We start from the raw sequence: 18049 nt of genomic DNA, 5'->3' as shown, positions 1-18049 counted from the left end.
TCTAAGCCCTTGTCCCCCTCGCTGTATTAACCCCCCCTCCTCCATCTCCTCGTCTCCTGCCCGCTTTATTATTGACGGATGTCCTGCGCAGGCGTTTTGCATCCATGTCTCTGAGCAGCTTTGCAGGATGCATTCAGATGTGTGTGTGTGTGTGAGTGAGTGGGTGTGCAGGGCAGTTCCTGCACATCTGTCGGGTGCATTTCTCTCAGTCGGGGCGGGGTAAAGGTTGTTTTTCACCACCAGGAGAAGGTGTCGCCCATCTAGAACCATCGATTTGGCTTCCTTCCTTTTGGTCCTCGTAACACAACGCCTCTGCTCTCGGGCAGCAAGCCAGAAGCTTCCGGAGCACTCACTAACCTGAACTGGTCAACACAGCAATAACACAGTTTCTCTTTGCTTCTTGTATTTACATGCCTTCCTGAGAAAATTAAGAAATTCATGAGTACTCATGTAGCTTAACAAAATAAGAGTGAAACTCCCTCGATGAGATAGTATCTCAATGATACTGTTTATCCAACAATAAGCTGGTCTTCCAGCTTCCTTTCACACACTTCCTCTGTCCTGGTGAAGGGTAGGAAAGCGTTGGTGGGGGAAGCCTACCCCTGGATAGCCAGGCACGTACCGCCTCTCCCCAAGGGCCCTCATATATATTTTTTCAACGTGGCATAAAAACACACAACGCTTTCCTGCCATTACTTCTCTCAGAGCTATGGGGGTTTAGAAAAACTAATAGGGCCACTAAAAATACTTGGAGCCCGGGACCCAGAACAGGGCCTTTCCTGCGCTGCTTCCAGTGTACGCGTGGGCCATTGAGGAAAGAGGAAACGAGCAGCCCTGGTTGTACGGGGGCTTCCTGCGCGACATTATAAAGAGTCCCCCTCCCTTCAGTCTCCCCTCACAGTGCTGCTCAGAGCCAGTGGAGACTGCTCCACTTCTTTGACTCTAGACTGAACACTGAGACGGGGGGTTTGACGTCAGCGCGGTGCACCGTAGTTCTCGTCCCTGCTGGTCGGGGTGAGTTGGAAAATGAAAATGTTCTCAGTTTATTTATATTTTTAACAGCTGTCTGATAACTGCTTGCTTGGATTGATTTATTTGTTTTTAAGTGATGTTAATGATTTTTGATCTTTTCTTGATTAATCTTTAAAAGTTAACATTTAAATTTGTCAGATGACAAGGTCAATGTAGGACTTAGAAATTTGTTGAATTTTATATTTTTTCACAATATTTTAATATCTTCTTGAGTTCTCAGTAATCACCACTTTGCTGCATGTTGCAACTCCCTTGATATCTACAATAATGTGATTTTTGTAAAGGTTAAATATTCATACTAAAGAGTGGATATTTTTTATTTCTTTTTTTTTCCTCATGCAGGTACGAGTAGGGAGCTGGTCTCACCTAACACATGTGTCTGGGACACTCCAGTCTATTTATTCTATCAAATACACATAGGTAGGTCATTATTGTGCATCCTAATTTTTTAAAAAAATGCATTCAAACTTTCAAAATGATGTGCATTGGTTGGTTGCTTCATATATATTCACATATTCTCTACAGATGCAGATGAGCATGATGGACTTATTGGAAGGATACAAGGTCACAAGGGTGCAGGAGATGAGGCCCGCCGCCCCGGCTGAGGGATACGTGAAAGAGTTCACCCGCCACTCCAACGACGTGCTGCTGAACCTGAACGAGCTGCGGCACCGCAACATCCTGACCGACGCTACCCTGGTGGTCGGCAACGTGCACCTACGCGCGCACTGTGCTGTGCTCGTGGCCTGCAGGTTGGTGCAAAGGTCAACGCATCTACACTCTCTAGACGTGTCTGCAGGTTTTCTCTGATTGGTGCAGTTTTCAAAGGTTTCCTTTTATGGACACATGTACAGTATTTCCTTTCCTCTCTTCCTTTGGTTGACTCACAGCTGTTGACTCATAGCTCCGGATTTTGTCTTCCCTTCACTTTTTACTGCTTTGCACTTGGGACATCTATTGTCGTCTTCTTCCCATCTCTTCTCCACCATTTCCGCCATATCTCCCTTATTTTAAACACTGCACATGATCCAAATGTAAACTCAGATCAAATGCATATTTCTGTCTTTCCCTCTCTTCTCTCAGTGGCTTCTTCTACTCGATGTACTCCCGCCGCGTGTTGCTCCAGGGGCGTGGCGGCAGCGGGGAGCAGCTCATGACAGTGTCCCTCCCCAACTCCTTGGACCCGTCCAGCATCTCCCTGCTGCTCGACTTCATGTACACCTCCCGCCTCCCCCTGACACCCATCACCGTCTCTGGGGTGCTCACCTCTGCGGCCTACCTGCAGATGGACCACGTGGCCGACACCTGCCGGGATTTCATGCAGCTGCACTGGTGAGGGACTGGGAGGAACATCTGTTATCAGGCCAGGACAGATTGCATCATGAATCATGAACTGACAGGTTCTTTGTTTTCCAGCAGGGAGAACATGAGTGCAAGACACCCTCAACTGGAGCTGGACTCCAGGGTGTCTGTAGCCTCTGTAGCCCCCCAAGGAGGGGACCTGCCCAATCCAGGACCCCAGAGATCACCCCCAACAGCAGTGGCAACAAGGTAGGAGGAATATGTGTGGAATTGAAAACCATTAGGGTGGCAGAAAGTGCTTGCTTGGGTGTGGTTTTTTTATTGGATTTTTGTTTACTTAAGTGCTGCTGCTGTGGTTGGTCTGTTGACAGGTTTAGCTCATTACAGCACTTCCTTTGTTTGTCCTGCAGGGTCCCAGCGGAGGTCGGGGGCTCTCTCCAGCCAGGGGCTTTCCCGACCCGCCAGCCCGGGTCAAAGGAGCTGAAAGGAGAGCCCGAGTCGCCCCTCAAAGGCACCCCATCTCCAGACAGCCCCGCCCGCTCCAGCTGCCAACCAAACTCTCCTGCAGAATCCAACACCTGCAGCAAAAACCTTGTGGTGAGTTTAAATTTCACTATTAAAAAACAGTCTATATTACCACTGGGAAGTTTTACATTTAAATTGAAGACTGTTTATTTATTCTCCAGAGTGATATCAAAGCCATGCCGGACCCAAAGGCTTGCAATTGGAAAAAATACAAGTACATCGTCCTCAACCCTTTGTGTGCAGCCGCCGCGGTGAAGGAAGAGGAGATGGAGGAGACACAGAGTCACACATCATCCCCCGACAGGATGGACTCGACTCCCAAAGCAACAGAGGCGTGGTCTGGAGAAGTGCCCGGTCAGATTGATAGGTAAACTGGAATAATGAGAATTATGAGATGAGAGAGGGGAAATTAAACATTTTGTTGAGTTTTTATGGATCTTTCTTCATCAGACAGGGGCAGGCCTCCTGCTACGAGGGTTCTGGCCGAGCTCCTCCCCCCGGGCCACCCCCCTCTGTGGATCACCCCCAGTCTGCTTCCTCAGTCTCACCCTGCACCGTTCTCCCAAACCTGCACCCCACTAGTCCAGAAGCTGCCCAACATGCAATCAAGCATGAGAGCTACTATCTGCCCTACTGTTATTCTGGCAACCCTCAAGGAACCAAGACTGTCTGCTCAGGTGAGGCTATAAATAAAAAAAAAAACCTCTTTCCCATTCTCTTTCTTTATTTAAAAAACTAATACCTGGCGCTGACCTTTGGCAGGTGACAAGCCGTACCGCTGTAATGTGTGCGGCGCCCAGTTCAACCGACCGGCCAACCTGAAGACTCACGCTCGCATCCACTCAGGAGAGAAGCCTTACCGCTGCGACACCTGCGGCGCACGATTTGTCCAGGTGAGGGAAAACTGCCACTTCCTAAAGTGTAATAAATTAGTTTGTTTCTAACTAACCCCTAACTGGCCTTAAAGAACTCATAAGTCATTCATGAGTTTATGAACTCTATCAATCTGTGATGTCTGAGGGTTTAAGCTGATAACATTTAAAAATTAAAATCTTGTCACACTTCTCAACCTGTTTGTGTTGTTGTCCTGGTGTTAGGTTGCCCATCTGAGGGCCCACGTTCTAATCCATACGGGGGAGAAACCGTACCCCTGTCACACCTGTGGCACCCGCTTCCGCCACCTGCAGACCCTGAAGAGCCACCTGCGCATCCACACCGGAGAGAAGCCGTACACCGTGAGTCAGAAACACACTGTCTGTTCGACCAATGGCGTATATATCATACAACAAACACACAGAAGGTCATGTAATCTGTTGACCTCTTTGTTTTTCAGTGTGAGAAGTGTGACCTACACTTCCGCCACAAGAGTCAGCTGCGTCTTCACCTGCGCCAGAAGCACGGGGCCATCACCAACACCAAGATCCGCTACAAGGTCCTGACTGAGCCCTACCAGCCTCTTCTGCAGGCCTGCTGAAGACATCTGACCTTTGACCTTTCATTCATCACGTCCAGCACGTTGGTCACAATAATCATATCTGTCAGAAAATGTGAAATTTGGTGAATGAATTAACTTCTGCAATTTTAAATGATCAGCACCTGTTTTTTTTTTATATGAGGTGGTTATTTAAAACTTTTAACGGACTGGTTAGAAGACCAGCTTCGACATCAAAGTTAGAATGGATTCCATTTGGAGAAAGAGACATTTACAAATGGCTTTTAGCATTAACATGTTGTTGGATGAGGTTTGAAGCTTGGTGATAATTATTAGTATGAATCTATAAGGTTCATTAGAAGTCCTAGGTGGCTTTTCTAAGTTGGAGATGGTGTTAAGAAAAGGTGTTTTTGAAGGTTCGTGAAGGGATGGAAAGAAGGGAACGAGACATGGAGATATAGGTCAAATGTTTTGGGATGTGTGTATACTGAATTACTACAGAAAGAAGAAGTATGTGACTGGTTTGGACGAAAGATAAAGCAAGTTTTATGAAGGAGAGGTGGAGAATTGTGGATTTTCTTTGGAGTAAATTAAATTTTAACATTTGTTTGAAGCATTAAATGTGTATTTATCTTATTCTCGAGGCCTGGGGCCTGCGTGTTCTTTAAAAAAACAAACAAAATATGCAGTGATATCTGCTTTTTATAGTCCGAGCAGGCAAAGGACTTAGTCATCTTGTACTGGAGTGTAAAAGTTAAATATTGTTTTCTGACATGAGCAATTTAAATAAGATGACTGTAAGCAATTGGATGAATAATAATAATATTACATGTATGTGTATGAGTTCATTTGCTGGACAAAGATGGTTTTGTACAATCTAAATTAAATCATTTTTATATGAATTGGAGCTGTGGTGTTCAGTGTCTCATTTCATAACATCCTCTGACATATGTGTTATTATGTAAACAAATGGTGAAATTAATATTGATAATGTGAAAATGCTCACATAGTGCTGACCAGAGTCCACTCATTTTTCAGCTCTTTTAGCTGCAGGGTAAACTCTCTGCCACCTCCTTCAGCCTTTCTCCTCCCTGAACTTCCTTCCTCTCATCAACGCACTCTTTCTACCCATGAATCACCTCTTCTGTTAACTCAAATCTGTCCCGCCATTTTCCACATTTTTTTTCTCAGTTGCTTTTGTGGAAACAATGAAGCAGAGGGCACCTGTTTCCTCCAGGCTCCTTATACCAGCTACTCACACTACACAAGCCGACAACACGTGTGTGAGCTCGCTGCTGCTTCCTGGAGGTGGTGGTGGGGTTGGGGGGGCTGTCGAGACTCCTGCTGAACTCTCCCACCCTCTGTCATCCCCGCTTCCTGCTCCCTGATGAGTTGTGGCTAGCTGGGCTTATTGTCCCTGCTCAGACAAACATTGGAAGTCTGACGGGACTTTCCAACCTTCACCCCCCTCCACCTCTGAAAAAAAAAATGAAACCTATGATATAGATTCCCACTTATTGTGACCAATGACCTGTCAGAGGGATCTCCCAGCAAATCAGTTCACTGAAGTCACAAAGAGTTTGTCAGAAAAGAGGAGTTCTGTGGAAGGTATTTAAGGAAGTGATTATTATGACACGTGTGGAACTTATCTCATAAAGTGCGTATTACTAGAAACCTTTTAGGGATTTTATTGAAACTGCAAAAAAATCCAAAAGACTGCAACTTGATACTTTCAATGAAATTCATTGTGCCAGTATGTTTTGGAGAAGGTCAAATGTAGCTATTGGAGATTCCTCTCGCTCTTTTCCCATTTTGTATCTATCTTGTTGCCTTTAAAGGTTCTCTATACAATATTCAGAGCATTAATGTAGCATCAAACAACTATTTGCTGTGCAATGATATAGAGGAGTGATGTCTACCTGAGCAGAGAATGAAGCCTCTCTCCCTCTGTGTGTGTTGTAATCCGAGCTTCTCCGTGCTTTGTTGTTAACATCACCGGGACATGTACAGTGCATTTTATCGCAAGGATCGCCTTGCTTCCCACCATTGGACGCTTGATGGGCTGCCACTAGGTAGACATAGGCACCTGATTGGACAAAAGCATTCCCTCATGGGTTGCTGCTCCCAGCTTTCAAACCGGAACCAAGATGGCGGCTCGTTTTTGGAAACTTTCTTCTCTGATATCACGAAAATAGTTCACCGAAATGTGTTTCTGAAAAGATTTTACACGAGACTTAAGCCATGCGGTTGCTGAATCTGTCTACAAGGCTTAGTTTAGAAGTTTCTCGGGAGTTTTCAGAGGTGGCGAGTTGCGTCAGACGCCTTTGATTTGCATTAAGTAGCCCAGACCTCAACTTTATGCAAATGTGGAGCGGCCAACGTGACGCCCCGTCTCTCAAATCGCGAATGCATTGCAGGGCTGCTTACATGGACAATGAATGGGAAGCGTGGAACCATTACATATAGTACCTTTAAGTAAACATATACCACACCTGTATTCAAATGTTAACTTAAGCAAAAGTGCTAAAGTATTATCAGCTAAATGTAGATAAAGATAAAGCCAGTTTTGATCATACTTTATCTGCTGTTGGTTGTTAAACCTATACCATTCTGTAGTGGAGTTAGAAAATATAATATGTGCCTCTGGGCCAATAGGAAGAGAGATAACCAAAAAGCAGTTGACATTTTCAGACCTTGTGGTTGCCTCCGTCTAGTGTCAGACATGTGGAAACCCATTCATGTGTTTCATCTTTTTTATGACATTTGTAAAATATGCACACTGATCTGTAAATGTATGATTAAAATGTTACCTCTTTAAATTAAAATTAAAAAATAAAAACAAATTAAATTTGCTATTCGCGGATCAGCCCAGAAATTTTACTGTACCTGGCAGCCCCTCTTATCTTGTTTTGACCGACTGACCGTGCTTCCGTACGATTAAGACAACATGTATTTTGTATTTTTTGTAGTATATGTTTTAATTTCCTTGGGAAATTTCATTTAATTCCCAATGCTGTGTCTTATTATATGCTGTGATGATACAGTTCTAACAAACAAGTAATAATTGAACCAAAGTGTGATTAAAGTGAGTCATTTGCATGATTATAAGGGGGTTTTTCAAGTAAGTTTCAACAGTGGATAATGCTGAGGGGTTTTATTTGGTTAATATTTTATTGCCTCAAGCTGTGCACTCGTGTTTTTATGTTTTTAAATAAAAAAGGGATCCTTTCTTTTCAAGGTTGTGCTGGCCAAAACGCATCCAGTCATGTGCGTCCTCAAATAAGCTATAAATGGTCCAAAGGAAATGTTGTTTCTATTCATATCAGAATATTGGATGGTTTATGCAAAAAATTTGCTGTTTTTAGTTAATTTTGTGTATTTACAAGCACGAGTGTAAACTAAAAAAAATTCAACTGTGTCTTTGCTCTAAAATCCAGCTGATTCCTGATCCAACTTTGTGCCAGAGTGTACTGTAAAATCTAATCTAAAGCAATCTGCATCAATGTCAACAACATAAATTCAAGGAGCTGAGTGAACAGAGGTGTTGTGGTGAATGGATAGTATAAAAACTATTAGCAGGAGAAGCTATTGGTGGAGTTCCTTCTTTCTGCAGTTTCCTATAATGAAGGGTGACAGACTGTCTCCTCGTCTCAGATGAAAGACACATAATGATGAGAAGTCTGAAGTTTGTTGACAAAAACAAATTATTTACAGTAAGTTTAAAGTTTAAAGGTCCCATATTGTAAAAAGTAAGATTCTTTTTTCTTTTTCATTATAAAGCAGATTTAAGTGCTTTATAAATACTGTGAAAGTATCAGAGTGCTCAATATACAGAGAAATACACACAGCTGGTATTCAGAAATTGCGCGTTTGAAACAAGCCGTTAGCATTTCTGTCCATTTGTGATGTCACAAATATACAATATTCAGACCATTACACAATTGTAAACGTAAACATTCTAAATGTGTCCCAGTTTATTCTTGGTTGAAGTGTATGTGAATGACATCAGCTGACAGGAAGTAAACATGGACCCAAACTTTTGCCAGGCAACGTAATTCTGTTGCAATTCCGTTGCAACTCCGTTGCAATTCTGTTGATATGCACTAAAACGGAGCATTTCAGACGGAGGGTAAATACAGGTATATTCAAGCAGACAGTATGAGGAAAATAAAGTGTTTTTTTTAACATTACAGCATGTAAACATGTTCTAGTAAAAACACAAAATACAAGTATGAATCTGAAAATTTGTAGATATGGGACCTTTAAATATATAGGCTATTCCAGTTTTTATTCTCAATGTGTGTGATATTTCAATAAGGCCTATTATTTTTTTTTTATTCTTGTTCCTAATGTTTGTTTTGTCTGTCCTGTTTTATAGGCAAGTCAGTTTTTTAAATAAAATAAAATAAAATAAATTATTATCTTCAAGGCAAAAATATGCAAAATGCGTGCGCCCCCGTGAGGACTGCGCATGCGCACCTTGCTATGTAGTTACAGCTGAACTTTTTCGTCCTGCATACTGCTGCTGCCGCTGCTGCTCCTCAGGCTGCAGAGAGAGACTTACTGTCATTCTGCTTCTCACCACAGTGCTGTTAGAGACTGTGGACCATGTGGTGCTGCAGAGGAAGCTGACGCACCGACGGTAAGTACCACTATATCATCAACAGTATGCTTATATAGTCTCGAACATTGTGTTTCTTTGTGTGTCTATAATACAGCTGTGTGTGTGAGACACCCATTGCGCAGGCGCAGTGTGTAGCCTACGTCATTCACGTGGAGTAGTGATTGGAGAGGCCACATGCACTGTCTACCTGTTCATGTGTAATAAATCATGAATGAAGCTGACTGTTGATATGAAGCTGCAGCTGCTTGGAGGAAAGGCAGGACTATAGCACGTGTTTGCAGGTGTGTGTGTATACATACACTAATGTTCATATATATATATATAAACTGACAATAACCTGATATTTTCAAGTGGAAAATCTTATTGTAGGATCATGCAATCAATACATGTTTATAATTGTAGCTTTATGGCAAATTAATTAATCAAACATCTTTATATGGATTGAAACTGGTTGGTTTCTAGTGTGAATTTAATCAATAAATAATGCTGTATTGCAAACAAAAAGAGCACAGAACAGAGAAGCATTATTTTTTACATGTTTATACATTTTAAAGTGATATAAAAGTTGAGCTTTTATTGAAATAAACTGGAACTAAATTATATATGAATCACAAAATTGTAAACTCACAATAACATTTAGAAATACTGAGTTCAATGCAGAGCTGCTGGCAGCAGTTCCCCTGTTGGTTGTTGCCCATACAAAACATATATTTAGCTAAATAAAACTTCAAATTCACATGATCCTAGTGTGAAAACCTTCATACATGTAGGTTTCAAGTCATACAACCATCTCACTCATTATTCGGCACATATAGAAATACACTGTAAACAGTCTTCAAACCGATATGAAATCAAGTTTTTAAGTCATGTCTTAGGTCTTAATTGTACTACGTTGTAAGTCTACATCAGTGTATGTGTGTTTGAGGGTGTACATTCCTGTAATTCCTGCAGCAGTGAAGTGAGTGGCATTAGGTTAGGAATGGATCAGATCACTGTGCTATTTTCAACTCACTACAAAAAGTCACCACAACAGCAACAGAGGGGAAAATACTGCTCAACCAACAGCACCAATAATTGGAATTACATAGTACAAGTCTGGTTTTACATAATATATTTGTAATTATATGTGTGCAGAAATGAAAAGTGAACCTTTATCTCTTAGTATTCACACTTAAACATAATAGTATATTTTTAATAACCTTTTTTTTTTCGCTATTAGCGAGCTGATCAATAACATAAAAATAGGAGGCACTGTTTTCTGGAAACCTTATAGCTTATCAGCTGACTAAACACAACTGATATGAGTGGACACATGGGGAAGAATCCTCTTAATGGTAATAGCAGATAACAGAAAGCCCATAATGGCTGCATGTTGGTGGCAGGAATTGAAAGTGGATGTGGTCAATGTCAGAAGAGGATCCTCAGGACTGTTTACGGCTCGTTCTGTTCTACATCAGCATTTATTTATGTGGTAACAGAGGATGCATCATGTGATCAGCTTGTGAATTGTGCTTGAGGAGTACTTTTTCCTCTAAAAAATGTAATAAGGTGATCAGGATCATAGTGAAAAATGTGTAGTAAAAACATGTACTATATTGATTTAACATTTAAACAATATGTTTTCCTGTTGTTGAATATAAAGATACTTAGCCCCTATTATTATTATTAGGCTATTATTATCTTATTTGTATAAATATGTTTACAACTTAAGCATCAAATGTTCCCATTTTGATGGAATAAATTATTATTTTTTACTTTTAAATATACAGCTTTATGAAAGCGTATTTAAACAATTGGTGACAGCGAGAATCATTCAAAATGCATACATCAAATTTAAATTTGCAAATAGACTTATTAAGGCTGCCCCCTCTTAGTCAATTAGTCGACTAATTGGTCGTTTTGGTCTTAGACGACTACGATTTCTTAGACGATTCATCATTATTCTATGCTTTTTTCATGCTGAATGACTTATTTCCAAGAAACTTATGAGCACATTTAAAGTGGTGCTGTTGTGCAATTCTTTGTGGAGAAACTCAGTTTTGCAGATCTGTCGATTAAAGAGGACCTATTATGCTTAATTTCAGGTGCATACTTGTATTTTAGGTTAAACTAGAGCGTGTTTACATGCTTAAATGTTCAGAAAACACTTTACTTTTCTCATACTGGCTGTGCTGCAGCACCTCTTTTCACCCTCTGTCTGAAATACTCTGTTTGAGCTCCCAGTGTGCTCTGATTGGTCAGCTGGCCGACTCTGTTGTGATTAGTCAACTGAAACAAACTCTTCAGACTTCGCTCCAGATCCTCTCTAACTAGCTTTATTTGAGGGCGTGCCAAACTTGCCACAATGCAGGTATTATGCAAATATGTTGCTTGTTGACAGAAAAGGCGTTTCAGGCAGTTCAGGAGCAGTGTTTCTGTGGGGGAGAGTAACTCGCGTTGGGCTTTGTAACTTTACAGATCTTTTACAGGCACAAAAAACTATATAACACACTAAAGGAAAGGGGAAAAGCATAAAAGCATAATAGGTCCTATTTATATCAACTAATAGATTAGTCGATAAGGCCTACATATTACTGCATTAATGACTAATTAAATGCAGAAATAAGCTATTTGACACGGTTAAAGAACAAGTGAAGAGTTACAACAACTTGAAAACATCACTGAAAAAACAAAAGTCACACAGCCGTTGCTTGACTGGCTCTCTGGCCGTTTCAGCCGGTAACGCGAAGTTTATTTTTTTTATTGTGGTTGATATTAAGACGACGACGGTGTTTATTCCTCTCTCATTTTCCGCCATTGAATCGCCGTTCACCGATACTACCTTTTGTTTATCGCTGTGCGTAAATGCATAAAGGTGAGTGTGCTGATATTTATTATTGCAAACCAGATATTAGAGTGATTATTTAGTAATATCTCTGCCAGTCATTTCTCAAGTCTGTTTCCGTGTTGTTTAATTGTGACACATATCCGTAGCGGGTGAGTCAACTTTAACCACCTGTTTCCTTGGAGAGCTCATCTCCTTTAATTCACTTCTTTAGACTACTACTGTAAAACCTAGTGAAAGCTGATTTAGGGGCTTCTATTGAACATGCAACTATTACTTCATAGCTGATCCATGAACACTTCAGCAGTCAGAGTTCACCTCTCACCTATATCTTGTTCTCAAATGAAGGCAAACTTGTTTAGCAGCCTGGTCACACTTACACAGCACAGCCAGGCCAATCTATTGGCCTGTGGGGAGTTAATCATTACAGTTATTGACAACCACAGAGAGGATCTGAGACTAAAGCTATCACATGCTTTTCCTGAGGCTTCGTGTTTTCTGTGCTTTCCTTTCTCTTCTAATCTGCTCCTCCTCACTCCCCTGGTATTTTATTTTTACAGATAAATCTCTCTCAGACATGGCTGACCTCAAGCCCAAAGCAGAGAGCCAGGCCGATGAAGCCGAGGGCCCGGACGGAGGCTGGGGCTGGGTGCTGGTCGGCGCCACGTTCGTCAGCACGAGCCTGGTGTTCGGCCTGATGCGCAGCTTGGGGGTCTTCTTTGTGGAGTTCGTCCAGTACTTTGATGAGAGCGCCCAGGCCATCTCCTGGATCTCGTCCACGGGCCTGGCGGCACAGCAGTTCTTCAGTGAGTCACTGTGTGTTTGTAATGACGGCTATAACTAACTCTTTTTTTTATCACTGATTAATCTGTTGACATGAAACTGAAAGAAGTAGCTTGACGAATGATCACACAGGTGTAACTAAAGAGAAGCAGACAATTTATGGAAGCATTTTTAATTTATGCGCCATGTTACAGATGGTTTATGAGAAAGGGGCAGCAACTCATTAACCCTTTTAATAAGCACCAGCGGGTCACTCATTAAAAACTCATGATGTGCAGCCAAACATTGTTCAAACACACAGAACTTGTTGAAAATTGTAGCCGGGAAGTTTCCAAAGATGCCAAATATGTCCGGCTGAGTTTGGGGGGGAATGTGTAGAAAAATGACACACAAGTTATCTAGAAATATTGATTTCATTTTCATTATACAGCCATAAAAAAATGGCCTGAGATGATTTTAACAACCTGAAAAGTACTTAAAGGACAACTACGGTATTTTTTCCCTACAGAGAACTGACATGTTTTTCTAACCTTTCGCTTGATCCGGTCTGTTTGTTATTGTGTGTCTCGCTCGGAGAAGCCTCGTTCTGAAACCCCTAAATATTCAGCCATGACATTAAAAATCTTTTAGATAACACTAAGCCAAGCTTTCTGTACTCTAATATAACAAACTCTGACAACACCGGTGTCCCCGTGGCACTCCTCTCTCCACTCTCACTCACGTTTCCACCGTTGTCTCCTCTGGCAACGAGTCATATGACACAATGACAGACAGAAAGTGAAAGGTTAAAAAAAAACTTTCAGTTCTCTGTAGGGTTCTTACCATAATGTTGTCAGACACTTATAATAACAATCTGAGCCTGTCAGTGGTAAAAACAAGCATCATAGTGGACGTAAAAAGACGGTACCAGGTTGCCCCAATTGATTACATTACAGCTCGTTAGGCTCCTGCTGCGTTCTCCCTCAATACTAGACCAATTTTAAAAAGTGTTGTCCCCATTAGTCACTTAGACACAAAGGTCCAGGTCGAGGTTGAAAAATACTGAAGTTATCCTTAAAGTATTTTTCAGGTTATTAAAATCATCTTATGCCATGTTTTTATGGCTGCAAGTGTTGTCCCCGTTAGTCATTCAGACACAAAAACATGGGAAAATAGGGTCCAGGTTGAAAAATACCAAAGTTACACTTTAGGGGGAAACAAAAGTGGAAAGCTGCAGATTAAAATGAAGATGACCTTCATACTTTGTTTAACATTGACATCCACTGACATTTTGTTGGCGATAGCATGCACATGTTGTAGTTATTAAGTTGTCTGCAGTTATGTGGCTTCAAGCTAAAAAGTCATGTGTGTGTGTGTGTGTTTGCAGGTCCGCTTGGTGCAGCACTATGTAATGCATATGATGCCCGGGTGGTGGTGATGGTGGGGGGCTGTCTCGCTGGACTCGGCCTCATACTCGCCTCGCAGGCCACCCGTCTCGTTCACCTCTACCTCACCATGGGTCTTATTTCAGGTAACAACAATCGAGATAACTGCTTTAGTTGTTGTTCCTCAGGGACAACTGAAGAAGAAAACATCCATTTAGATGCTTTGTAAAGTCATCTTTGTTTAGCTAGTAAACTGTTAACCTAGTTAATTGCAGGTGATAACAGTGACCTCTTGCTATGGGTCTTCTCTCATCCTCTCTCCTCCAGGTTTGGGCTGGGGGCTGGTCTTCACTCCCATGGTGGCAACAGTCATGGCTAACTTCACTCGCCGGCGCGTCCTGGCGTTGGGACTGGCGTTCTCCAGCATTGGCCTCTCCTCCTTCGCTTTCAACCCGCTCTTCCAGCTGCTGGTGGAGATGTACGCCTGGCGAGGGGCCCTCCTGATTCTGGGGGCCCTCAGCCTCAACATCGTGCCCTGCGGGGCTCTCATCCGCCCACAGCCACGCTCCAAAGCCCCAGCAAAGGTGGGAGAAGGCACTACTGTCTTCCTCTGTTGCTGTATTGAGAAAAATACATGCTTTTATCATGAAAAAACAAATGTTGGATGACATGAAGATGAAGCTCAGCATTTCCTTCTTTTCTTCAGGTGGATTCAGAGAGCAAGTCATCATGTGCTGCAGTGCTGCGCAGAGTGTCCTCCTACCTGGAGCTGTCGCTGCTCTTCGAGAGGCCTTACATCACCTACACGTTGGCCATCAGTCTCCTTAACGTCGGCTACTTTGTGCCGTATTTCCACCTGGTGGCCCACAGCCGCCAAGCTGGCTTCTCAGAGTACCAATCTGCTTTCGTCATGTCAGCTGCCGGCGCTGCAGATATTCTGGGCCGCGTAGTGTCGGGCTGGTTCTCAGACCTGCGTCACTTTCGGCTGATTCACTTACTGACTGCGTGGACGACGCTGGCGGGGTTGTTCATCATGTTGCTGCCCGTGAGCTCCTTGTCCGGCTCCTACACCGCGCTGATGGCGATCAGCCTCCTCTACGGCTTCTGCTCCGGGGCGCTGACCTCTGTGGTGTTCGCGGTGGTGCCCATGATTGTGGGCGTGGAGCGCACGATGGGGGGCCTCGGGCTGCTGCAGCTCATCGAGAGCAGCGCGGGACTGCTGGGGACGCCTCTGTCAGGTACGAGCACATCGGAGGAGCAGACGAGAGTTTTGGTTGCACAGTCCGTAACTATGTAGGCCATGTCACCTTGTTCCATGTCGAAAGTGACCTAAATCAGTCCATAAACACAAGATAACACAATGAAGCCACAAGTAGTCAAACATTAATTGAAAGCCGGTAATCAGGATCAGCTAGTTCTGACATACACTCCCAACCTCACCAAATTATAGCCAACATAGTTAGAGCAGAATGTCTTAAAGGGCCAGTACACCCAAATTCCCCAAAAGATTCTCACCTGGTGATTTGTAGACATGTAGAGTTTTTGTTTTAGAGCACTATTCCCAAACTTTTTTACCACAGACTTGTTGTCATAGTAGGCAAAGCACAGGTGACACTAATAACATTAACGATGGCTCTCCACCAGCAGTAATTAATGTCATTAGTTACACCTGACATGTTTTACAAGTGAAAACATCTGCTGTGAAAAAGTTCAGTTCAATTTCTCTCCACTCTTTCCCCCTCTTTCATGTGATAACTCAAAAACACATATCTCACAAGAGGTAATTGTTTTTTTTTGTAATTTAGTTGAACTGCATTAAAAACCTGCTTAGCCATATCAAACAAGTGTCACAGTAATAAGACCTTAGAAGCTTCTCTGTTGAATGATTAAACACATGATTCTGCACAGCATAGATCACTTTAGAGTAAAGCCTTGATTATATAATCAGGGCTTCTAGTAGAGGACTTTAATAAAAATAAATAAATTTGATGACTTTAGACATGACAAAATCAAAGAAGACTTGCAACTCAGTTTGGACTTTAACACCAATTACTCGTGACTTCACTTGGACTTGAGCCTTTTGACTTGAAAATACTTGATACCTTCCTTCAAGCCCAAAGATTAAAAAGTTATTTATAAAGTGTACCACGAATCAATCAGTTTGACTTGGGACTTGACTCGGGACTTAATGGTCTTAAATTTGGACCTGACTCTGGATTTATCAGTTTTGACTTGGGACTTGACCTGGGACGTATCGGTCTTGAATTGGTACTTGACTCAGGACTTATTGGTCTTGACTTGGGACTTGAGTCAGGATTTATCAGTCTTGACTTGGGACTTGACTCTGGACTTATCAGTCTTGACTTGGGACTTGACTCAGGACTTCAGTGCAAAGACTTGACACTTACTTACGACTTGCAAAACAATGACTTGGTCCCACCTCTGGCTTCTAGTACACATTGCAATGAGTGTTTTTCTTAATTAGCACGAGGCTAACATTATGCACTTCTTCATAGTTCTTCATAGTTTCTTGTCAGTTTTTCTTTTTGTTATTTGATTTTCTTAATCTCAATTTAGAGATTTCTTTTACTTCTCATGCAACATCTTTTGTTCATGTGTGAATACTTTCCCCTGTCTCAATGTCTCAAGGTTTGCTCAAGGACATCACTGGCGACTACATGGCTTCCTTCATGGTGGCGGGCAGTTTCCTCATTCAGGGTACTTTGCTCATGACCACGCTGCCTCACTACTTCTCCTGCACAGACCCGCCGCCTCCTCGGAGACGTTCACTTGACGACAAAGATAAAGGTTTACATCCAGAGCAGGAACAGATGCACAGCTTGCCTTCTGACACGAGTCACGGAGGAGTTAATGATCTGGCAGTTTAAGTAACCAATAAACAGCATAGTAAGATTGTGTGAGTCAAGTGTTCAAGAGCCCCTCAGTCCAGCTAAACTACCGTTGGCGCAAACCTGAAGGACTTGGGACTCCGCCAACCTGAAGACACCATTAATATGCTGCTCCACGTGTTGCTAAATGGCTACATGTTCGCATTATACCTCAGAGATACAGACCCAAAGAAGAAAGAAGCGTACTGTGAAGACTCCTCACTCTGTTACACACCCTAACCTCAGATTAATATTCAGCACCTTCTGCCTAAAGGGAAACGCTGGGTATTTAAAATATTTTATTTGCCACGTACAGATGTGTGGTTGCTTTACATAAACAGTAGGATGGCACGCAGGATAGGAAATGTGAAAGAAAATGTGTTTTTATTATTATTATTATTATGAAACATGGCATTAAGTTTCGAAATACTTGACAAAGAAACTAAAAAGCCGTATTTTCTTAGTAGTTTGTGTGAATGTAAATCGTATTCTGTTGCTGTAAGTCTGACCAGCATATTTAAATATTGCACATACATGATTAATTTTCACAATCACTATCATTTATGAATTTAAGAATGTCTTAATGATTAGCAGCACCTGTCTGTGTTATGAGCACAGTAATAGCTCTAACTGAGCTGCAGACTCCAGCACTATTTCCAGCAACTCTCTTTCAGGACTTTCTCTTTCCATCAGTGCATTACGTTGCTGGGTAGGAATACAAGACTGTTATTATTTCTCAAGTGCACTTTCTGATCATAAAATCATTGCTTGCATAAGCATTTTGTACTTTTTGTAAATCATAAACTTGAACGCCAGGTTTGTATGACCAAGATAACACGGTCGCTGTGACCTGCTGGCTACTTTTCAATGCAAAAAGCCTGTGACTTCTAAGTAAATTACCGCTCAAACATCCAGCCTGCAACCGGTAGTGCCTAGAAGGTAACCTGCAAATTGTGAAATCTGATCTGAGATCTGCAAAAACTTGGAAAAACTCTCGCGAGAATCTTAACCTTAAACTATTCAAGATCAATGCCTAACCTTAACTATTCGGTTCCCTTCTAGACACTACCCCTGCAACCTGACACTGTTGTTTTTTAATGTTAAAATTTGATATTTTGTACTCACACTTGATTAAAAAGCAATGTATTTTGTTTTAATGCGTCTTAATTTTTTGTAGTTTTTTTGTCTGTCTTTTTTCTCAGGCAACTTTTTGCTTATGATAAAATGATGGCGCCCTCTGCTGGGGATGTGTAAAAATTACTTAACACTAAAGGA

The 18049-nt window shown here is 42.0% G+C and overlaps 2 protein-coding genes across 3 annotated transcripts; both read left to right on the top strand.

The window, feature by feature from the left end:
* The first annotated feature begins 862 nt into the window (after positions 1-862).
* Positions 863-5198, top strand: bcl6b (BCL6B transcription repressor). The gene is made up of 11 exons (XM_037758800.1): positions 863-1014; positions 1375-1452; positions 1558-1784; positions 2116-2364; positions 2449-2583; positions 2745-2931; positions 3021-3226; positions 3310-3536; positions 3622-3752; positions 3957-4094; positions 4193-5198. Exons 3-11 carry the CDS (start codon positions 1558-1560, stop codon positions 4331-4333), a joined length of 1641 nt encoding a protein of 546 aa, XP_037614728.1. The 5' UTR covers positions 863-1014; positions 1375-1452; the 3' UTR covers positions 4334-5198.
* Positions 5199-8649: 3451 nt separating this feature from the next.
* Positions 8650-17931, top strand: slc16a13 (solute carrier family 16 member 13). Of its 2 annotated transcripts, XM_037758807.1 has the most exons (6): positions 8650-8933; positions 12300-12545; positions 13889-14032; positions 14214-14470; positions 14593-15124; positions 16536-17931. In XM_037758807.1, exons 2-6 carry the CDS (start codon positions 12317-12319, stop codon positions 16772-16774), a joined length of 1401 nt encoding a protein of 466 aa, XP_037614735.1. In that variant the 5' UTR covers positions 8650-8933; positions 12300-12316; the 3' UTR covers positions 16775-17931. The 2 variants fall into 2 exon arrangements, with proteins under 2 accessions (XP_037614735.1, XP_037614734.1); XM_037758806.1 differs by lacking the exon at positions 8650-8933 and having other exon boundaries at positions 12184-12545.
* The last annotated feature ends 118 nt before the right edge of the window (positions 17932-18049 follow it).

The sequence above is a fragment of the Sebastes umbrosus genome, chromosome 22 (genome assembly GCF_015220745.1).
Source record: "Sebastes umbrosus isolate fSebUmb1 chromosome 22, fSebUmb1.pri, whole genome shotgun sequence".
NCBI lineage: Eukaryota > Metazoa > Chordata > Actinopteri > Perciformes > Sebastidae > Sebastes > Sebastes umbrosus.
The sequence above is the reverse complement of the archived record's forward strand: the minus strand, read 5'-3'. Positions and strand labels throughout refer to the sequence as shown.

Bases quoted from the DNA above. Each gene is read 5' to 3' on its own strand.
- slc16a13 (XM_037758806.1), top strand. From the start codon at position 12,212: ATGCTTTTCCTGAGGCTTCGTGTTTTCTGTGCTTTCCTTTCTCTTCTA. The intron at 12,546-13,888 runs GTGAGTCACTGT...GTGTGTTTGCAG, and splicing joins GGCGGCACAGCAGTTCTTCA to GTCCGCTTGGTGCAGCACTA. The intron at 14,471-14,592 runs GTGGGAGAAGGC...TCTTTTCTTCAG, and splicing joins GCTCCAAAGCCCCAGCAAAG to GTGGATTCAGAGAGCAAGTC.
- bcl6b (XM_037758800.1), top strand. From the start codon at position 1,558: ATGCAGATGAGCATGATGGACTTATTGGAAGGATACAAGGTCACAAGG. The intron at 2,584-2,744 runs GTAGGAGGAATA...TTTGTCCTGCAG, and splicing joins CCAACAGCAGTGGCAACAAG to GGTCCCAGCGGAGGTCGGGG. The intron at 3,753-3,956 runs GTGAGGGAAAAC...TCCTGGTGTTAG, and splicing joins GCGGCGCACGATTTGTCCAG to GTTGCCCATCTGAGGGCCCA.